Here is a 24,322-nt window from a genome sequence, read left to right on the forward strand (position 1 = left end):
GTACTGTACACTTCAAGGAGAAGAAGGCACCAGTAACTTCAATATAAAGTATGGATCAGAGTGTTTCACAGAATTCTTTCCTTCCCCTGTTGATCCTATATAATACTGGGTCCGTTTTAAATCTATTTAAGTAAGACTACAGCACATTTACATTGGTATAACTTCTTGAAAATGCAAAAAGAAGGATCACTGACTTAAGGCAAAAAAAGAATACAAGTATTTATTATGCTCTTACTGCATGCCAGACTGTTAAGTGCTTCTGGTATATAATCTCAAATAATACGTATGCACATGCACACACACAAATCCTCTAGAAAATCACTCTCATTTTATAACGAATAACATATATAAGGACTAAGAAGTTCAAATGCAGAAATGACTGTCTAATTTTTCAAATTCCACAGTCCATGTGTCTCCCACATTTTCTCCATGGTATCTGATTCTGGAGATTAAAGATGTAGTAAAAAAATAAATACTCAGCCCCAAAATCCATTACTATGTTGACATTAAACACTTTGATAGTGGTACAAGAAAACTGGAGCACTGATGACCACAAGGCAGGAAAGCTTTCTGTGTTAAGAGGTGAGTGACTCATAAGTCAGTCTTTGGTTCCTTTGACTGAATTTCTAAATATACATAAAACAGTTTAGTGCAAAAAGGAAGAAGACAAAGGTTTCCATCTTCAGGGGAAAAAATGTTAACTCTCATAAGAACCTCTAAAAAAAAATTTTTAACGCTTCTAAGACCAAAAAAAAAAAACCCAATTTGATAGAAAATCCCAAAGCATTCATCAACTTCAGAATCACATGACTTAAATTTCAGAATTAGCATTGCTAAAAGATGCTTACTCCTTGGAAGGGAAGTTATGACCAACCTAGATAGCATATTCAAAAGCAGAGACATTACTTTGCCAACAAAGGTCCGTCTAGTCAAGGCTATGGTTTTTCCTGTGGTCATGTATGGATGTGAGAGTTGGACTATGAAGAAGGCTGAGCGCCAAAGAACTGATGCTTTTGAACTGCGGTGTTGGAGAAGACTCTTGAGAGTCCCTTGGACTGCAAGGAGATCCAACCAGTCCATTCTGAAGGAGATCAGCCCTGGGATTTCTTTGGAAGGAATGATGCTAAAGCTGAAACTCCAGTACTTTGGCCACCTCATGCAAAGAGTTGACTCATTGGAAAAGACTCTGATGCTGGCAGGGATTGGGGGCAGGAGGAGAAGGGGACGACAGAGGATGAGATGGCTGGATGGCATCACTGACTTGATGGACGTGAGTCTGAGTGAACTCTGGGAGTTGGTGATAGACAGGGAGGCCTGGCGTGCTGCGATTCATGGGGTCGCAGAGTCAGACACGACTGAGCGACTGAACTGAACTGAACTGAAGCACCAAATGGTAAACATTTCAAAGTTCACTGACAGATAATTTCAAGTACATAATATATCCTTCATGTAGCTCATTGTAAGACCGAAACCTGCCTCTAACCAGATATGTAAGAAAACAAAAATCATTTAATAAGTCTTGTATTTTATTTTTATCCATAATTTTAAGGAGAGCAACATGACAACCTTTCATTACTCTTCATATATAACCTCAAATAATATATGCACACCTTCATATGACCTCTCTGAGGAACTTACCTACAGTATGATCCTTCTCACAGCTTAAAGGGCCCTTTACATGCCCCAGCTATCTCTAGCTTGACCTTACAATGCTTTCCCCTCTTGCGCTTCCTCTTCCAGTCAGGGTATACACAATACTATTCTGCTTCCTAACTCAAAGGTCTGAGGATATTCAATTGTTTTCTGTTGAGGTCAGAGGTTTCTCTGACACTTACCACAGACTGTAATAATATATAATGATTAATCATCAGACTCTATATTGAAGAGAACACAGGGTGTCTATTTCCCTCATCACTGTGTTCCTGGTAACTAAGTAGTAGAGTGTCTGGCATGTGGTAGAAACACAATAAATCTTGACCAAATAAATGAAAACAGCAGTTTGCAGAGGTGAACTGGAATAAATCACCTCACAGGGCTTGAGCTCACCCACAGGAAAGAGGTACAAATTAAACTGGAGAAGGGAACAAGAAGCATGCATAAATCACGCCCAGTTGCTTAGCAAACTCTCTTCACTTTGCTACACTGCACTGCGAAGCTCACAGAAGGCCTTCCTGCCTAGTCCTGGTAGTGTCCATCCTGCGTGAAGGGGAGTGTACAGTACAGTATTGTTGAAATTTCCAAATTCAAAGAATCTACATATTAATCTCAAGAACAGTTGTGGTATCTTTTATTTTCTACTGCCATAGACTTAAGGTTCATCTCAGTCTTTTTGGGTTAACAGCACTTTAGTATTAAAATAATCACATACTTTTATGGATGCATATATCTACAAGTATGCTTTTTGTATTCTTCACTATTTACATTTAGCCTTAGAAATGCCAGAAATTCTGAATTTAAAGTCTTTTCCCACGTTTTTATAGAATCCAGATCTACAATCTTAAGCATTATGTAATCTAACAAAAAAAAAAAAAAATGAATAAGGTGAAGAAATAAGACACTTTGCTCATCCTCAATAAATCATTCCTCACTTCAGAGTTCATACCCCTACTGCAGCCCTTTAACCAATCTAACATCTGCATGATGTCCAGGCCCTGAAGAGAACCCTCTATCCCTATTAACTGGCAGACAAAAGATATGCAACAGAATTAGAAACTAAACACTTTCCCCTAAATATACTGTTTTGTGTATGTGTGCTTGGTCACGAATTCATGTCCAACTCTTTGCGACCCCATGGACTGTAGCCCACCAGGCTCCGCTATCCATGGGATTCTCCAGGCAAGAATACTGAAGTGGATAGCCATTTCCTACTCCAGGGGATCTTGCTGACCCAGAGTGATAAGCTAAGTTCACACAGTTAAATACATTTCTAGGCCAAACAAGAATCTAATACCGTGAAACATGGTTTCTATGGGAACATGCATTTAGAGTTACAAAAACCCAACTTGCAAAACCTTTTGGAACAGTGTGTTTTTAAATTAGAATGCCTATATTCTGGAAAATGTGGGTAAACAAAACTGTCATGAATCAAATTGTATCTGTGAACTGCAATCTCTACAGTTTAAATCAAGTGTATCTTTAGCTTGTTTTTGATGTTAATGATTTGGTTGATTCCTAATATATTTCTCCCTTGTCCAATTAAATCTTTGTGGGTCTCTTGGTTTCTGTACTTAAATTTTTATTAATTTTCAGTCCAAAAATAAAATCCCTTAAACTAACAGAACAAAATTAGCATGCTCTAAGTAGAACTTTCCAACTAGAATACCACATAACTCCTAACAGCTCTATGTGTCACAAACAATTCCTTAAATCAAATACAGTATTTGGGCATCCTAATTACAAATACAGTACATCCTATTGACTAAGCTTCCCCAGTAGCTCAGTAAAGAATCTGCCTGCAATGCAGGAGATCAGGGTTTGATCCCTGGGTGGGGAAGATCCCGTGGAGAAGGGAATGGCAACGCATTCCAGTATTCTGGACTAGAGAATACCATGGACAGACCATGGGGTCCCAAAGAACAAGACACGAATGAGCCATTAACACTTTCACTATTGACTATTAGAAATTGCATTATTCTAGACATACGGCTAGGTTTAATAAAGCATGTGCTCTATACCACTTTCTTTCCCAGACCGATAAAAGGGTCATTTACATAAGTGTCCAGGCTCCAGCACCTCAGCACACATGTCCTCCATCCAGTGCGCTTCAATCATAGCCTCTTCAATAAGAAGTGAATCTCAGTCTCAGGGCTCAGTGAGACCTCTCCCAAACGTATTTCTTCCCCTATTCTTAAGAGTTCTTTAAATGATAACTCAAATGATAACACTTTATCACTTGTTACTACTCAATATTGCTTTGTATTAAACTTTCCCCATTCATATTACTGTATAGTTTCTATGTCCTAATTGGACTCTTATTCATACAATCAACTTCCTTAAAAGCATTTTTTGTATTCTAATAATATATTAATGATACAATTCTGTATTTTTAAGACAGAAGTCTCAAAAACAATCAGGAAAGGGAAAATTAACCATATATAGTTGTTTTTTTCTTAGAATCACCACTTATTGAGCACTTACTAAAAGTGTACAAGGCACTAGAGACTTCATTATGTAGGCATGATGCATTACATTGTTGGCTACTGGTGACTGGACTCAATCTCTAGTCCCTTTTTCCTCCTTGGATAGGGGAGTGGGCTCTAATCATAGTGGCTGGTTTTTCTGAGGCACAGCCCCCATCCTGAAGCAATCTATTCCCCCCAACCAGGAGTTATCTCATTAACATACAAAAGGCAGCAAATTTCTGTGGCAGAAACCAAAGGAAAAGGCTAAATATTTATTTAATCTTTCACTGTATCATTTAGATTAAAAAAAAATGCCTAAAAATATACAGCAGACATTGCATTTAACTTATTCACAAAACAAAAACAGACTCACAGACTTAAAGAATGAACCCTAGGTTGCCAGAGGATAAGGATGAGAGGAAGGAGCAGCCACAGACTATTATACCACAGCCAGCCACATATAGCTACTTATATATACACCAAGGTACCAAATTGTTTTGTTTGTTCTGCTCATGGACTTCTCTTTGCTTCAAATGATACCATGCATCTCCCTATAAATCTTCAACATCACCTCCTCTGTGAGGTCTTTCCTGTTCTTAGATCCTCTCCTTGGTCCTAGCAGTATATCCTGTATATACCTCACTTAAGGAAAGAAGTAAAAGCATCAGTTACTCAGTCATGTCTGACTCTTCGCAATCCCATGGACTGAAGCCCACCGGGCTTTTTTGTTCTTGGAATTCTCCAGGCAAGAATACTGGAGTAGCCATTCCCTTCTCCAGGGAATATTCTCAACCCAGGGATCGAACTCAGGACTCCTGCATGGCAGCAGGATTCTTAACTGTCTGAGCCACCAGGGAAGCTCCATATACTTCACTTAACTTCTAATATAATGTATGCATTTCTGGCTCCCACCACCACCAAACTATAAGCTATTTTATAGTGCATTGTTTATACCTATCTACTTAAAACAAAGAATAAATGAATAGATGGACATGATAATGAGAGATAACTGGGTATCTAAGCAGAAATGTAAAAAAGCAATTGAAAACATGAAACAAGAGTTTACGTGAGGGTGAAAATTTTTAAATTATTTTGAAAATACAAATTTGGTAGTAATGAACATATACAAATGACAGATTACATAAACACTCAAAGCTTGCAAAGTAGAAAGCAGAAAACCAAAGACCAAACCTTGAAAAACTCCTATAATTAAGTAAACACACAGTCCATGGTATTAGCAACCAAACTTTAGTATGCTGTATAGCCCAAATGTAAATACTTTAAATATATGTACTGTAAATACACAGCAAAATCTGACAAGCTTACAAAAACCTTGCCCATACCCAGGCCTACTTGAGACTGTCTTCTTACCCAACAATTCTCAACTCCCTATGTTTGTAGTACGTGTTTAAATACTAAGCATTTTTGGCACGCTCAAAAAGATCTGAAACCTTCACCACAACAAAATTCAACAACTCTTAAGGGAGGTGGCGTAATTAGAATGCAATTATTCCTCCAGTACAATACTGTCCCATGGTGTCTGCAAAAGCAGTTATCACACTGTTCAGTAGTATCCCACCCTCCTGATTATCCAGGCACTAAGACGTGCTCATAGCAAAATACTGACAAGTTTCAATAAATAATATGTATTCAGCATTAACTTAAAAGTAAGGTATAATTGTTTACCTCTTATTCATAACAAGTGTATTCCGCTCTACACTAAATCATAAAACCTGTTCAGAGGAGATACTGGAATAAGTATAATACATTTACTGAAGTACAGCAAAATAAAGTTTTAAATTATGATCAAACCTGGGGGCACATCTCTGAAGATTTTTGACAACAAAAAGGCTGAGACCACTACTCTAAGACAAATGCTATCAAATAAGTACTGAGGTTACAGATGGAATGTAGATGACAACAGCAATAAAATCTACTCTGTATGTTTAATAGCCATATTTTGTAAGAATAATGCTGATACATATACATTACTTTCCTCGGTTGAAGCTGCAAATGCCAAGTGAGCTTCTATAAAACACTCGTGAAGTCGCTCAGTTGTGTCCGACTCCTTGCAACCCCATGGACTATAGCCTATCAGGCTCCTCCACCCATGGAATTTTCAAGCAAGAGTACTGGAGTGGGTTGCCATTTCCTTCTGTCAAATTAAGTTAAACTTGTTATTCTGATTTTTTTTTTTGAATTTTGGTTACATCTAAATTATTAGTGGATCACATTCTGTCAGACCTATCCAACATGACCCATGCATCATTAGAGATACCAAGGGAACATTTCATGCAAAGATGGGCTCAAAAGGACAGAAATGGTATGGACCTAACAGAAGCAGAAGCTATTAAGAAGAGGTGGCAAGAATACACAGAAGAACTGTACAAAAAAGATCTTAATGACCCAGATAATCACAATGGTGTGGTCACTCACCTAGAGCCAGACGTCCTGGAATGTGAAGTCAAGTGGGCCTTAGGAAGCATCACTATGAACAAAGCTAGTGGAGGTGATGGAATTCCAGTTGAGCTATTTCAAATCCTGAAAGATGATGCTGTGAAAGTGCTGTACTCAATATGTCAGCAAATTTGAAAAACAGCAGTGGCCACAGGGCTGGAAAAGGTCACTTTCCATTCCATGGCCACAGGGCTGGAAAAGGTCACTTTCCATTCCAATCCCAAAGAAAGGCAATACCAAAGAATGCTCAAACTACTGCACAATTGCACTCATCTCACATGCTAGTAAAGTATTACTCAAAACTCTCCAAGCCAGGCTTCAGCAATACATGAACTGTGAACTTCCAGATGTTCAAGCTGGTTTAGAAAAGGCAGAGATCAAACTGCCAACATCCGCTGGATCATCGAAAAAGCAAGAGAGTTCCAGAAAAACATCTATTTCTGCTTTGTTGACGATGCCAAAGCCTTTGACTGTGTGGATCACAATAAACTGTGGAAAATTCTGAAAGAGATGGGAATACCAGACCACGTGACCTGCCTCTTGAGAAACCTGTATGCAGGTCAGGAAGCAACAGTTAGAACTGGACATGGAACAACAGACTGGTTCCAAACAGGAAAAGGAGTACGTCAAGGCTGTATATTGTCACCCTGCTTATTTAACTTATATGCAGAGTACATCATGAGAAACGCTGGGCTGGAGGAAGCACAAGCTGGAATCAAGATTGCCGGGAGAAATATCAATAACCTCAGATGTGCAGATGACACCACCCTTATGGCAGAAAGTGAAGAAGAACTAAAGAGCCTCTTGATGAAAGTGAAAGAGGAGAGTGAAAAAGTTGGCTTAAAGCCCACATTCAGAAAACTAAGATCATGGCATCCAGTCCCATCACTTCAAGGCAAATGGACGGGGAAATAATGGCTGACTTATTTTGGGGGGCTCCAAAATCACTGCAAGTGGTGATTGCAGCCATGAAATTAAAAGATGCTTGCTGCTTGGGAAAAAAGTTATGACCGACCTAGACAGCATATTAAAAAGCAGAGATATTACTTTGCCAACAAAGATCTGTCTAGTCAAGGCTATGGTTCTTCCAGTGGTCATCTATGGATGTGAGAGTTGGACTATAGAGAAAGCTGAGTGCTGAAGAATTGATGCTTTTAAACTGTGGTGTTTGAGAACTCTTGAGAGTCCCTTGGACTGCAAGGAGATCCAACCAGTCCATCCCAAAGGAGATCAGTCCTGGGTGTTCATTGGAAGGACTGATGCTGAAGCTCAAACTCCAATACTTTGGCCACCTGATGGGGAGAACTGACTCATTGGAAAAGATCCTGATGCTAGGAAAGACTGAAGGTGGGAGGAAAACGGGATGACAGAGGATGAAATGGTTGTATGGCATCACTCACTTAATGGACATGAGTTTAAGTAAACTCTAGGAGTTTGTAATGGACAGAGAGGCCTGACGTGCTGCATTCCATTTGGTTGCAAAGAGTCAGACACAACTGAGTGACTGAACTGAACTGAGTTACATATGAGATTAAATAAAAATGGACTCCTATTCATGGAAGAAAAACACAAAGGGAGCAAGAAAAATGCTGAAAACGGAAAAAACATCTCCAAGATATGTAAATTGAGGGAAAAAGTAGTATTTAAACTATAAAGAATTCCTTCAAATCAAAAAGGAAAAAGTAAAACAACTCCCCTTCCCCCCACCCAAACAACCAGAAACAAATGTGATTTCCACAAGGAAAAAAGCAATGGTTCATAAACATATAAAAAGATAACCAATTAACCTATCAACACTAGAATGGCTAATGGTTCATAACTATACATGAACCACCGAATACGCTCATATGCTGCCTTCTCTACCCCACTGCAGCCTAATATGCTCAGATGCACTAGTGCCCTCCCTCTGAAGCCACTAGCAGGAATGGAAATAATCACTTCTTTTAGTTCTGCAGTTTTATTACGAACTTGAAATCCCAGCCCACTGGGGAAGAAGTCTGGAATTCAGTTCGGAGAATCTGTATGGAGCAATGAGAACAGAGTTCATAACCCCAGGAGGCCTGCGCAGAGAGCTCCTTCTTCCCTCCCAAACTGGTCATTTTAGACCTGAGGCAGTGGACTGATGCTAATTTCTTTTCAACACTCTTCCTTGGCCCTGTCCTGACCCAATTTCTTTAAAGCCTTATGGGAAGACTTCAGGGGTCCTCTTTCTGAAGTGCCAAGACCAGCTCAGAGGCCTCCGTGGAGGATACAGAAAGACCCACACCCCGAGTCCAAGCTTGTTTCTGAAGCTCCATCTCAGACAAAGGTGACATTTGATTTTGCATGCACTCTGGTTCAAATTATGATGCATAAACTTATGTATATGCAAGTGTATAGCTGGTTCTCATATTAGTACAAGCACAGCATCAGGTCCTGGCCACTAATGCTTCTTCATTCCTGGTCCCTCTCTCCATACTCCTCTACAATATCCTTCCTCTTTACCTAGGATCTAGGTCTCAGCTCCACAGTCGATCCTGCCCTCAAAGCTAGTGCCACTCAGCCTGACAGACCCACTTCCAGGCTGGACAGCACCAACAAAAACCCAACAAATAAGTTTCTAGTTCAAAACAAGCTACTCTTCTGTCTTGTTCCCACATGAACCAAAAACCACAAGGAACGTCTTTCTCTGCTTAATTGTTTACCTGTCCACAGTTCATCCCACCCCATCATTAGTACCCCAAGTTCTCTCCAAACTTCCAAGCCAACTACAATGCGAAAGTAACATTGTACCCTATGGAACAAAACAGACATAAGATTATTATTCTGTGTGTAATTATTTAATAAAGAGATTAATTTGGTGTTAGTTTGAGGCATGAAGAAGAAAAGCCTTTTCATTCTTTGGCAGGTAGCCTTTTTATGAGGTATTACTAGAAAAAATATAAAATGTAGGAAAAAGTATGCAACTTCACTTTGTTTTGTAAGCCTACAGGACTGGCCCCTAAATGTTTTTACCTCTGGGAACATCTTTAACTTTTTTGCCATCTTCAGACTTCGAAAAATAAGTAGCTTTTGTTATTGTTGATCCTGTGAGAATGTAAACCTGAATAATATATGAGAAACAATACTTAAAAATCATCCAGAAAATAGCCAATAAGTACATGAAAAGGTGTTCAAAACCACAGTCAATCTGGAAATATATACTGACATCACAATGAAGTACCACTACTTACTAAAACTGCTAACATATAAAAGTTGATAACACTGTTACACAGATATAGACAACGGGAACTCTCATACATTCCTGATGAGAAGGTACAATCACTCTGAATAACCATTTAGCAATACCTTACAACAGTTATGTATATGCCCAAGAAAAACACTTCAGAAATACACCAGGTACCATTCTTCCCTGGTGGCCAATGCAGGGGACTCGGGTGTGATCCCTGGTTTGGAAAGATTCCCCGTGCCGCAGAGCAACTAAGCCCAGGCGCCACAACTGCTGAGCCTTCGTGCTGCAATTATTGGATCCTATACGCCTAGAGCCTGTGCTCCACAACAAGAAAAGTCACTGCAGTGAGAAGCCTGTGCACCACAACAGAGTAGCCACTACTAGAGGAAGCTCAAGAACAGCAACAAAGACCCTGCGCAACCAAAAATAAAGAAAACTTTAATCTAAAAAAAAAGTAGTAGCGTATCAGGTTCCAAAGTAAGAACTGTCCTTTTAAAATTAGCAATAAAATAAAAACATCCACCATCATCACTTCTAAACATTTATCAGACGTCTTACCTAATACAAGAAAAAATGAATTATAAGCATAAAAATTGTAAATAAAAATAAAACTGTCATGATTTATTTACACGATCTTTATATAAAAAAATCCAAAAACATCTCTGAAAAAATATCAGAAAGATGATTTGGGAGAATGGCATTGAAACATGAATAATATCATATACGAAACAAGTCACCAGTCCAGGTTCAATGAAGGATACTGGATGCTTGGGGCTGGTGCACTGGGACAATTCAGAGGGATGGTACGGGGAGGGAGGAGGGAGGAGGGTTCAGGATGGGGAACACGTGTATACCTCTGGTGGATTCATGTCAATACATGGCAAAACCAATACAATATTGTAAAGTTAAAAAAAAAAATCAGAAAAAGTTTTAGCAAAGTGGCTAGATATAAAATCAATCTACAGAAGTCAGCTGCATTCACACACACCAGTAACAAATAACAAACATTTTAAAGCACTTTATAATATTGTTATTGGAAAGTATCAACTATATAGGACAAATAATGTACATGAATTCTACTGTGAAAATCATAAGCCAAGTAAAAAAAAAATTAAAGATCTAAGGTGGCTTAGTGGTAAAGAATCCACCTGCAATGCAGGAGATGCAGGTTTAATCCCTGGATCAGGAAGGTCCCCTGGAGAAGTAAATGGCAACCCATTCCAGTATTCTCACCCAGGAAATCTCATGGACAGAGGAGCCTGGCAGGTTACAGCCCATGGGGTCGCCAAAGAGTTGGACATGACTTAGCAATGAAACAACAAAAATATTAAAGTAGAGCTAAATTTAAAAAAAAAAAAGTACACCTAGTTGATGGATAGAAAGACTCCATTTCATAAAAGATGTTAGAAGTTCCAAATTGGTCTACAGGGTCAATAAATTTACTAAAAAAACAAAAACAAAAACAAAAAAAAACAACTCAAACAGGGTTTTTCAGAGAACTTGGTAAAATTATTCTAACTTTTAAGGCAGCTACCAAAGCACATTGGAAAAAGAAGAGCAAACTTACTGTTTCAGTACAGAGATTATTATGAAGCCTTAACCATGAAGACAGGATGGTATTCACAAAATGAACCATGGAACAAAACAGCAAAGGGGGAAAATAAAAAAGCATTTTCCATAAAACTTTTAAATATGACAGAGATAGTATGTCAGTTCAGTGCGGGAGAGCATTAACTTTCAGTAAGGTAAGATTAACAACAAAAAAAATCATACACAGAATAAAAATTAACTTGGATCTCTAACACATCAGGTACAAAAATTAAGTGCAAATAGGTCTAGTTGTTGCAAACACAACCTTTAAAACTCTTATTATCATACACATAAATTTCATTTATATAGCACGGTGAAAAAAGTTCCAAAGTTAAAACAACTAAAATTTAAAAATATGTGCCTTTGGAATCAGAGAGGCAATAAAAAGGAAATCAAAGAGAGAATGAACACAGGATTCAAGCTGATTACAGTCTCAAATGAAAACAGAGGGATGGGATGAGGTGACTGTATGGATAGATACAGGTTACTTTCAAAGTTCTCACTTTTGCCTTAGGCAGTGGGTTCAATGTGTGCTTATCATTAAAGATGAATTTGCTATTTCATAAATAAGTGAAAACTTATTTGCATTGATAGCTGATTATGATCCAACGTTTATGATTAATTCCATGCTGTGTACTTCAGAACCAACTAGAATTAAAACAAACCTGACAAAAAGTATCTGACCACTTACGACGGAAGCAAATACAGAACTGGCATACAAAAATAATTTTAGACAAAGCAAAAAGTTATTCTACCACATAGACCAAAAGTATAGAAAAAAAATATAAAATGAAATTTGAAGCAAGACAGAGAGATGAATGGTATCTATATTCAAATAATATAGTGTCAGAGTAGGAAGAAAAATGGAATAGAGTAACAGTGCTATGCTATGCTATGCTAAGTCACTTCAGTTGTGTCTGACTCTGTGCCACCCCATAGACGGCAGCCCACCAGGCTCCCCAGTCCCTGGGATTCTCCAGGCAAGAACACTGGAGTGGGTTGCCATTTCCTTCTCCAATGCATGAAAGTGAAAAGTGAAAGCGAAGTCACTCAGTCATGTCCGACTCTTAGCGACCACATGGACTGCAGCCCACCAGGCCCCTCCATCCATGGGATTTTCCAGGCAAGAGTACTGGAGTGGGGTGCCATTGCCTTCTCCGAGAGTAACAGTAGTAACTTTTAAATATATATCTTTTTCCTGAGAAGAACACTATAGTTTTCAGATCAAAAATTTTTGTCAGGATGGTTAAAAATACACACACACACACACACACGTGAAATCTCTGAATTCTAAAACCAAAGAGGAAATCTTATAATCTCATACAGAGTCCTGCATGACTGAGAACACACACAGATAAAGTTAAATTATCTACCAAAAAAAAGTCAAACAGCATTAAACTACACAGAAGAGCACAGTTAAAATTAAACATCTAAATACCTATTTTAAAAAATTTACTGGTCACTAATATGTAACACAATTAAGTAAAATAATATTTTTGATGTACAGTCCATTGTAAAAATTTTTTAAATTATTTAAAATTACCATTCCATATTATTCCAATAAACTCAAGAAAGATATAAGACAAAATATGCTAAACAGTCTTATTGGGAGCACAGGGAAGGAGGGAAAACTATTAATTATTACACAAAAACATGTTTAAACATATTTGTTTAAAATTAAGAGAAGAAAAAGCTCTTTAAATAAATGAAAATCAGATGGCAATAAAAAGATTAAACATGTTACCACTATATATATATATATATATATATATATATATGAGATGATATCTTATGAAACGACCAGCAAAATCAAATTTAGATTAAATCCATTAGAAATACAAATATAATTTGATGAAATTATATTAAAAGTAGAGACGCCAATCTTGCTCAGAGGATATAAAGATAAAACCATGAAATATTCAAATCACACTCTAACTGCTCGTGTGATATATATAGAACTCTATAACTCAAAAAAAATACATATTCTTTTCACATGATCATTAAAACCTCATGTGCTTAGTCATAAGAAATTCTTAATAAATCTCTATAACTATTACAAATCATATTCTCTAAACAGAATGTTTCAATTGTGTTGAAACTAAAAACCAACAACTTAAAAAGTATAACAAAAAAAGTAAAACAAAAAATATTCTTAAATAATGAAAGAAAAACATTTTAAGATAATAGTCAAAATTAGGAAAGCATAACTAAAACGTGCTTTAAATAAAGCGGTCAGCCTAATAAAAGTCACAGTCATCAAAACTTCAAAGTAGCAAGTACTTAGGTTCAAAGATCAAAAACAGTTAAATGCTACAAATGTTGACTGATTTAACTTAATGCTACCCTAAACAATTCCAAAAGCGAACAAAAAAACAAAAAGCTTCTTTTTTTTGTAAGCTCATCTTTGTATGAGCTAATAATAGCCCATACACCTATAAAAACAAACCTTGTAACAAATTTCATTTAAAAATGAAGATTCTAATTTTTAGATTAAAATTTAGTGTAATGAATTCTAAGGCATCAGGACAAATGCAAGCCAGAAAGCAATACAGATAAATGGTTAATGGCAGAAGCCCCCAAGTCTCAGAGTTTAAAGCCCACCCTCAACATACACTAACAATGAAATGTTGCTTTAGTTCTTCTCTAATACTTTTTCCTCAACCAGCACATGAAAGTAAAAAAAGCATCTACCTAAAAAAGTGGTTGGGAAAATGCAGTTGAAAAGAAGTTATAAAATTCTTTGCACACTTTCTTTTTATTTTTAAACTTTACAATATTGTATTACTTTTGCCAAATATCGAAATGAATCCGCCCCAAGTATACATGTGTTCCCCATCCTGAACCCTCCTCCCTCCTCCCTCCCCATACCATCCCTCTGGGTCGTCCCAGTGCACCAGCCCCAAGCATCCAGTTTCATGCATCGAACCTGGACTGGCGACTTGTTTCATACATAATATTATACATGTTTCAATGCCATTCTCCCAAATCTTCCCACCCTCTCCCTCTCCAACAGAGTCCATAAGACTGTTCTATACATCAGTGTCTCTTTTGCTATCTCATACACAGGGTTATTGTTACCATCTTTCTAAATTCCATATATATGCGTTAGTATACTGTATTGGTGTTTTTCTTTCTGGCTTACTTCACTCTGTATAATAGGCTCCAGTTTCATCCACCTCATTAGAACTGATTCAAATGTATTCTTTTTAATGGCTGAGTAATACTCCATTGTGTATATGTACCACTACTTTCTTATCCATTCATCTGCTGATCCATTCATCTAGGTTGCTTCCATGTCCTGGCTATTATAAACAGTGCTGCGATGAACATTGGGGTACACGTGTCTCTTTCCCTTCTGGTTTCCTCAGTGTGTATGCCCAGCAGTGGGACTGCTGGATCATAAGGCAGTTCTACTTCGTTTTTTAAGGAATCTCCACACTGTTCTCCATAGTGGCTGTACTAGTTTGCATTCCCACCAACAGTGTAAGAGGGTTCCCTTTTCTCCACGCCCTCTCCAGCATTTATTGCTTGTGGACTTTTGGATCGCAGTCATTCTGACTGATGTGAAATGGTACCTCATAGTGGTTTTGATTTGCATTTCTCTGATAATGAGTGATGTTGAGCATCTTTTCATGTGTTTGTTAGCCCTCTGTATGTCTTCTTTGGAGAAATGTCTATTTAGTTCTTTGGCCCATTTTTTGATTGGGTCATTTATTTTTCTGGAGTTGAGCTGCAGGAGTTGCTTGTATATTTTTGAGATTAGTTGTTTGTCAGTTGCTTCATTTGCTATTATTTTCTCCCATTCTGAAGAGCTGCATTTTCACCTTGCTAATAGTTTCCTTTGATGTGCAGAAGCTTTTAAGTTTAATTAGGTCCCATTTGTTTATTTTTGCTTTTATTTCCAATATTCTGGGAGGTGGGTCATAAAGGATCCTGCTGTGATGTATGTCAGAGAGTGTTTTGCCTATGTTCTCCTCTAGGAGTTTTATAGTTTCTGGTCTTACATTGAGATCTTTAATCCATTTTGAGTTTATTTTTGTGTATGGTGTTAGAAAGTGGTCTAGTTTCATTCTTTTACAAGTGGTTGACCAGATTTCCCAGCACCACTTGTTAAAGAGATTGTCTTTAATCCATTGTATATTCTTGCCTCCTTTGTCAAAGACAAGGTGTCCATATGTGTGTGGATTTATCTCTGGGCTTTCTATTTTGTTCCATTGATCTATATTTCTGTCTTTTTGTCAGTACCATACTGTTTTGATAACTGTGGCTTTGTAGTAGAGCCTGAAGTCAGGCAGGTTGATTCTTCCAGTTCCATTCTTCTTTCTCAAGATAGCTTTGGCTATTTGAGGTTTTTTGTATTTCCATACAAATTGTGAAATTATTTGTTCTAGCTCTGTGAAGAATACCGTTGGTAGCTTGATAGGGATTGCGTTGAATCTATAAATTGCTTTGGGTAGTATACTCATTTTCACTATATTGATTCTTCCAATTCATGAACATGGTATATTTCTCCATCTATTAGTGTCCTCTTTGATTTCTTTCACCAGTGTTTTACAGTTTTCTATATATAGGTCTTTAGTTTCTTTAGGTAGATATATTCCTAAGTATTTTATTCTTTCCGTTGCAATGGTGAATGGAATTGTTTCCTTAATTTCTCTTTCTGTTTTCTCATTATTAGTGTATAGGAATGCAAGGGATTTCTGTGTGTTGATTTTATATCCTGCAACTTTACTATAATCATTGATTAGTTCTAGTAATTTTCTGGTGGAGTCTTTAGGGTTTTCTATGTAGAGGATCATGTCACATAGTACATAGTAAATATGTTATGTGTTATCCATTACAATTGTGCTTATCATAAAATACTACCATCAGTTGTTGCCCAAAAAAAAAAAAAAAAGATATTTGATAAAGAGTCAACATCTAAATCTGATTTCAAAGCATTTTAAAAACTTGTAACCATAAGGACATTTCATATTACAATGAAACAATACATTACAGACCCTACTATTAATCCTAGTAGTATTCTGTCATCTTACCTAGAATAATAACATATGAAAAAAGAGGTGCCAAAATTGACAAAGAGGAGGTCAGAATGATAATTATTTGCAAATGATATGGCCTGCATACAAAGAATATTGAAGAATATGGGATTATCTAGGCAAGAGTACTGGAGTGGGTTGCCATTTCCTTCTCCAGGGAATCTTCCTGACCCAGGGATTGAACCCAGGTCTCCCGCATTGTAAACAGACACTTTACCATCTGAGCCACCAGGGAAGTCCATTTGATAAAGAGTCAACATCTAAATCTGATTTCAAAGCATTTTAAAAACTTGTAACCATAAGGACATTTCATATTACAATGAAACAATACAATGAAATTAATACTATTAATCCTAGTAGTATTCTGTAATCTTAGCTAAAATAATATGAAAAAAGAGGTGCCAAAATTGACAAAGAGGAAATCAGAATGATAATTATTTGCAAATGATATGGGCTGCATACAAAAAATATTGAAGAATATCAGAATATTAGAACTAATGAAAATTCATTAAGACAACAGGATACAATCGTAGTATAAAATTCAAAACTAGGTGAGAAAGGAAAGGCATAAAAGGGGAATAAGTAGCTGGATCCTGCTCTTTCAGTAAACCAAGTCTTATGCTAATAACAAGATAACCAACCATTTAATACTAAACAATGTCCATTTTATATAATGCTTAGTGATTTATATAAGGTTAAACATTGGAAAAGACTCTGATGCTGGGAGGGATTGGGGGCAGGAGGAGAAGGGGACGACAGAGAATGAGGTGGCTGGATGGCATCACCGACTCGATGGACGTGAGTTTGAGTGAACTCCGGGAGTTGGTCTCTTTAAATGCTATATTATATTTTTATAACTTCCAGTTCAGTTCAGTTGCTCAGTCGTGTCCGACTCTTTGCGACCCCATGAACTGCAGCACGCCAGGCCTCCCTGTCCATCACCAACTCCCAGAGTTCACTCAGACTCACGTCCATCGAGTCGGTGATGCCATCCAGCCACCTCATCCTCTGTCGTCCCCTTCTCCTCCTGCCTCCAATCCCTCCCAGCATCAGAGTCTTTTCCAATGTGTCAACTCTTCTCATGAGGTGGCCACAGTACTGGAGTTTCAGCTTCAGCATCATTCCTTCCAATGAACATTCTATAACCTTGGACAATTTCTAAATTAGAAATACTACATTATTGCAACTAAGAAATTTACCCAGAATTCAACTTGTATTGTTTTTCAAGTTTCAATTCTTAATTAGGTTAATCTGTGCCTTCCTTCCCACCTAACCTCCAATATAATTAAATGAAAGCTGACTGTTGATACTATAAGATTCCTTCTGCCTCTATCCTATTCTTTCTCTTTTTCATCCTCCCTGTCTGGAATAAACACGTTTAGCCCCACTAACCACGTGGATATAAAAAAGTTGCTCATGTCTAATCATCTATCTTCAAGGCTTTAAAAGTAGATTCAGAGGCACTTAATGACTTGCCCAAGGTCATAGAAAGGTGATTTAGATCAACATCCTATTCTTTCACTACACTGCCTATATTCTAACAGATGTCCACAATTTCAAGCTTTCATTGATTCTGCATGTGCGCTAAGTCACTTCAGTCATGACCGACTCTGTGTGACCCTATGAACTGTATGTAGCCACCAGGCTCCTCTGTCCATGGGATTTCCCAGGCAATAATACTGGAGTGGGTTGCCATGCCCTCCTCCAGGGGATCTTCCCCACCCAGAGATGGAACCCGCATCTCTGATGTTGCCTAAACTGGCAGGCAGGTTCTTTACCATTAGTGCCAGCTACGAAGCTCTTAACTGTCTCTCAATCATGTTAAATTGTGAGATTCAGTTAAGGAACTAAAATAACCCCTGCAGTTTACATTCCTTTTAGAAAGCACTCACTCTTTATTTCATTCATCAAATATTTACTGAAACCTACTATGTGCAACCAGTCAATCCTAAAGGAAATCAATCCTGAATAATCATTGGAAGGACTAATGCTGATGCTGAAGCTCCAATACTTTGGCACCTGATACAAAGAAGTGACTCACTGGAAAAGACCCTGATGCTGGGAAAGACTGAAGGCAGGAGGAGAAGGGGACCACAGAGGATGAGATGGTTGGATGGCATCACTGATTCAATGGACACGAGTTTGAGAGAGCTCTGGGAGTTGGTGATGAACAGGGAAGCCTGGCGTGCTGCAGTCCATGGGGTCGCAAAGAGGCAAACACAACTAAGCAACTAAACTGAACTATGTGCAAGGAGATGGTATAAGCCCTAGGGTGAAACAAAATCGGCAAAAAAAAAATTTTTATTCAACTCAGGAGAATACAGTTAATGTAAATAGAATACAGCTCACAACTCTTCAAATTAATCTGGTCTCTAAGAGAATGCCTTCTATTTACTATATTGCTGCCCTAAAGAATCCTCATTTGGGACCCGAATCAATGAACCAAAATTCTGAGATGAGAATCCTACACTTTAGGTAAATATCAAGCAGAAAGGCTGAATATACATATTCAAGACCAAAATTATGACAGGACTTAACCTTAGCTAATCTGCTACCAACTCCAATTCACCTGTATCATCTTAAACCTCAGAAAAATGGCTCTTTGCAGTTTCACTTCATCTCACAACTCCCTGCCAAGGCCAAACTTGAGCAAGCAAGCAAAGAACACAACAGAGGAAAAGGAAAAGACACCCCTTGCCTTATGTTACATTGTGACAAGCTACTCTGTAGGTAAACAGAAGACCTGTGAGTTTTGTGCTACTTAAAAAAAAAAGACCTGAGTGTTGTGCTACTTTTTTTTTTAATTATAATCATACATCCTTTGGGAAGAAAATAAACAATCTCACAAAATAGGAAACTGTTCCAATGACCAGACTACAGCTCTTCACATAAAGCTAATATTATACATGAGCATACAACAATTTTTTAAAGAAGAGCAGAAAATAGGCTAAAATTTTGGTTATGCAATATGCACTAGACACTTCTCCTTTTACTAATAATTCATAGTTTCTATTTTAAAAACAAAGAGTTTCACTTTTGTTTCTTCTAAAGTAGTTCACTTCCTAGTTACTAGCTTGAAGTCTACTTCCTAGTTACTAGCTTAGTGGATTTTAATGTTAGTTCATTTGAAGTAGATGGTTTAAAGTATTTGAACCTGTATGAATATTTTAAAATAGTACTAATATGAGTAACAAAGTAACAGCATGTTAATATGACAAGCAAATACATTAAATATTTCTTTAATACATAAACACTATGATGGAAGCATAAAAATAAATGCGACTGTATTGCTCTAAAAAATGTCCACAATCTCAACGAGATGATATGACACATACTAAAAACAGTGTCAAAATGGTAGTATTTTAGACTAACACTACTCCCTTTGCGTAAGGAGGGGACTCATTAAACTAGGAAACTGGACTTGATGGCTAAGATCATTTTTAGTAATTTGATTTGTGATTCAAATTTATGCATAAACCTCTGAAATGGGCAGATCTGCATTATCTAAGTACATTAGTCAAAAATCAATTTAAAAAACTCACAAATGTTTTGCCATTGTTCAAATCTGACGTGAAAAATATGAGCTACATTTCCCACTTTGAAAAAAAAAAAAAAAAGGCTTTAATACTTAACATTGAAGAGAACTATAAACCGAAAGGACACCAAGCCTACTAAATATTGCTCAGTATACTATGGCCACAAGATGCTACTCTAAGTATTAACACTTTGTTGTCACATACTCAACATCAAAAACTAAAGTTCAAGGTATTCAAAACAGAATGGAGGGGATTAGGAGATAAACTGCTCTAAACTCCCATTATTAAAACTAGAATTTTTTCATTGTAAATAAACTTCAATCTGCAACGTCTTCTAAATTATCCCAGTCACTCTTTAGTTGCTAAGTGGTGTCCTATTCTTTGCCACGCCATGGCCCCATGCCACCCCAGAAACCCCCTCAGGCTCCTCTGTCCATGCAAGTTCCCAGGCAAAGATACTGGAGTGGGTGGCCATTTTCTTCTCCAAGGGATCTTCCCAACCTAGGGATCGAACTAGAGTATTCTGCATTGCAGACAGATTCTTTACCACTGAGCCACCTGGGATGCCCAAATTAACCAATAACAATTAACTAACACACAAGAGTTCCAAGACAAGTTCCCCAAAGTGCCTAAAATAATAATGCAATATGCTCACTTTCCAAAATTCTTGAGCATCTTCAATTACTTCAAGTACTACCATAAAATTCTAAAAATATCTCAAAGCAAAAACTTCGCAGGCTGTGAGTATACACAGTCCATTTTACGACAGTAGGTAGGCCTTATTCTAAAATCAAGCACAGGTAGGATATAATGATGCAAAAAAACTACTGATATCAACACCACAGGGTGGGGCATTCACACTACTCTCCCAGAAAAATCGAAGAGTTTTAGCAGCTTTTCACAGTAAACCCTGGTCACCACCATAATTTCAAGACGAGTAAAGTAATGGTTTTCCTTTTGCCCCAAATGTTTTTCACACCAATAACCCCCTCCCAAAAAAAATTAAGCCATAGCCAACGACTCTCCAGGATATGGTGCAACCCCTGATTGTGCACTTGAGATTCTGAAAGCAAAATCGAGGGGGGGAAAGTAGCATCTCTCACATAAGTATACTTAACAGAAAAGATGTGAAGCTTCACAAACCCAGATTTTTTTAAGGGAACAACCTTTTTAATGTGTGACCCAGGCAAGAGTAAAGGGTGAGGATGGAACAAGGTCAAACTTAGGGGACAAAATATACCTGAAATAAGCATGGCCAAAAAGGTCTCCTTCTTAAGGGACAGTTTCTATATTTTTTAAAAAAAGGAAAAAAAGAAAAAGGAACCAACCAAATCCTCTACTTCTACATTGAGTCCACCTGGTTCCTGTACCTGGCAACTCAATTCCGGTGGAGAGGCTTTTGCAAAATAGCAGACCTGGAAGGCTCCTGTCTTGGAAAGAAAACTGGGTTCACAAGGGATGACAACCGGCTATTTCTTCTTAAAAAAAAAAAAAAAAAAGGACGAGGAAGATAAAGTTTAATTAGGAAGTCATACAGAGGAGTGTAGGAATGTGAGATCGCGCTCAACAAATACCCAGCACCGTCGGTTACAGGAAAACAATTGGCAAGAAGGAAGTGGACTGAAACCCGCTAACTACACCCCACTTTCCACACGCAGCCCGGAACTGGGCGCGACGCCCCCAAAGCGGGCAGGGGCGGGGGACGACGGCGCGGGGAAAGCTGGGGCCGCGGAGGCCCGGGCGGCGGGGAGGTCCCGGCCGCGGCGGGGGAGGGCGGCACCTCGGGCGGAGGAGCGGGGCCGGGTCTCCTCACCTTCTGCGCCGCGCTCTGCTGCAGCACGTTCTGCTCCACGGTCATGGCCCCCGCCGCGCCGGCGTCCGGCTCCCCGAGCCTCCGCTGGCCCTGACTGCCACGCTCTGCCGAGCCCCAGGGAGCGGCGCGGACGGCCGGCGAGGACAGCGCCCCCGCCAGCCAGGCGCGAAGGCGACAGCGGCCGGGGTGCGCGGGCACCACGGGCTGGCGGCGAGGCGCGGACACCGAGGGCCACGGCGGCGGCCCCACGACTCCGCGCGGCCCGCCTCAGCGCGGCTCGGCGGCCGCGGCCCGGGCCATGAGCGGGCGGTGGACGCTGGGGGGCGGGAGGGCGCTAGCAAGCCCGGACGCGTCACGCGCGCGCGCGCGCTCCTCCGCTGGCGGCTCGCAGGCCACTGCGGGGAAGGGAAAGGGGACAGAGGGAGCGGCCGGCCAGAATGGCGCTGTCCTCCTCCCACCGCAACTACTCCTCCCCTCCCCTCCCGTCCCCTCTCCTCCCCTCCCCTCCCCTCCCTCTACCGCCGTCACCGCCCCCGCCTGGCGGCTCCTCCCCCGTCGAGCCCCGCCCGCCGGCCGCCCTAACCCTACATTGTGACCCGCGGGGCGGTGGGACGGGAGGCGGGGCCGCTCCGGAGCCCCGCCCCCCATCTCGGAGTCCCGGGAGGTGGGGCGAGCGAGCGCCACGCGGGCCCGGCCTCGGAGCCGCCCCTGCGGCAGGTTGCGCGACGCCTACCCGCGGCTCCGCGATGCTCCAAGCCAAGGCCGGAGGGCATCGTGCCTCTCCGTGCCCAGAATTTGTCGGATTTCCATAGTCCTCTAAGACAAACATTTTCCTCTAGGTCCCTGAACGTTCCCAAACTGCTTTGGATCCCGAATCCCTGCTTCTTTCTGAGTCTCTGGTCCTCTCCCCAGACCTTTCTAGGAATTTCACAAGCAGTAAACTTGCCCGAAGGGAAAAGTCAATTGTGATTTAAGCAAAAGGCTGTCAGAAGGCCTTACGCTGGAATATATTTTTCTCCATAACTGATCATTACATAAGTTAATATTGATAGTCTCTGTCAACTTCTTTCTTTCAAACATGTGCCAGTCACTGGCAGGCTCTTAAGAAATAAGGTTTATTTTCCTAAGGTTTGACATAAATGAAATACGGTCTATTCAACAGACAATGTTACAAAAATATCACTGCCTAGATGGTACAGGATATCCCAGTTGCAAAACAATTATCAATTAACCACCCTTATTGAAATACTTGATTATACATGGAATAGTAAGGAAAACCTAATATTAAGAAAATAGTCTATAACCTCAAAAATATCTTGAATTTCACAAGCTAATCTGGGGATGGGACGCAAATAGGATGTGAGGGTGCCATGTGCCAGGAGAGAAGGAATAATCAATGGTTCAGTTCAGTTCAATTAAGTCACTCAGTCGTGTCCGACTCTTTGCAACCCTTTGAACCGCAGCACACCAGGCCTCACTGTCCATCACCAACTCCTGGAGTTCTCTCAAACTCATGTCCATTGAGTCGGTGATGCCATCCAACCATCTCATCCTCTGCTGTCCCCTTCTCCTCCTGCCTTCAACCTTTCCCAACATCAGGGTCTTTTCAAATGAGTCAGCTCTTTGCATCAGGTGGCCAAAGTATTGGAGTTTCAGCTTTAACATCAGTCCTTCCAATGAACACCTAGGACTGATCTCGTTTAGGATGGACTGGTTGGATCTCCTTGCAGTCTAAGGGACTCTCAAGAGTCTTCTCCAACACCAGAGTTCAAAAGTATCAATTCTTCTGTGCTCAGCTTTCTTTATAGTCCAACTCTCGAATCCATACATGACCACTGGAAAAACCATAGCCTTGACTAGACAGACCTTTGTTGACAAAGTAATATCTCTGCTTTTGAATATGCTATCTAGGTTGGTCATAACTTTCCTTCAAAGGAGTAACCATCTTTTAGTTTCATGGCTGCAATCACCATCTGCAGTGATTTTGGAGCCCCCACAAAGTCAGCCACTGTTTCCCCATCTATTTGCCATGAAGTGATGGGATCAGATGCCGTGATCTTAGTTTTCTGAATGTTGAGCTTTAAGCCAACTTTTTCACTCTCCTCTTTCACTTTCATCAAGAGGCTCTTTTGTTCTTCTTCACTTTCTGCCATAAGGATGGTGTCATCTGCATATCTGAGGTTATTGATATTTCTCCCGGCAATCTTGATGCCAGCTTGTGCTTCCTCCAGCCCAGCGTTTCTCATGATGTACTCTGCATATAAGTTAAATAAGCAGGGTGACAATATACAGCCTTGATGTACTCCTTTTCCTATTTGGAACCAGTCTTTTGTTCCATGTCCAGTTCTAACTGCTACTTCCTGACCTGAATACAGATTTCTCAAGAGGCAGGTCAGGTGGTCTGGTATTCCCATCTCTTTCAGAATTTTCCACAGTTTATTGTGATCCACACAGTCAAAGGCTTTGGCATAGTCAATAAAGCAGAAATAGATGTTTTTCTGGAATTCTTTTGCTTTTTCGATGATCCAGCAGATGTTGGCAATTTGATCTCTGGT

At 39.5% G+C, this 24,322-nt stretch overlaps 1 protein-coding gene across 6 annotated transcripts in view; it reads right to left on the reverse strand.

Moving 5' to 3' along the window:
* Positions 1-21,883, reverse strand: part of USP25 (ubiquitin specific peptidase 25) — a 161,375-nt gene extending 139,492 nt beyond the window's left edge. For all 6 annotated transcript variants that reach the window (XM_002684646.7, XM_005201159.5, XM_005201158.5 and 3 more), the window contains exon 1: positions 21,768-21,883. In XM_002684646.7, coding sequence (XP_002684692.2) covers positions 21,768-21,812 — 45 coding nt within the window. In that variant the 5' untranslated portion in view covers positions 21,813-21,883. The remainder of the gene's footprint in view (positions 1-21,767) is intronic.
* Between the last annotated feature and the right edge of the window lie 2,439 nt (positions 21,884-24,322).

This window comes from Bos taurus, chromosome 1 (genome assembly GCF_002263795.3).
Source record: "Bos taurus isolate L1 Dominette 01449 registration number 42190680 breed Hereford chromosome 1, ARS-UCD2.0, whole genome shotgun sequence".
Classification (NCBI taxonomy): Eukaryota; Metazoa; Chordata; class Mammalia; order Artiodactyla; family Bovidae; genus Bos; species Bos taurus.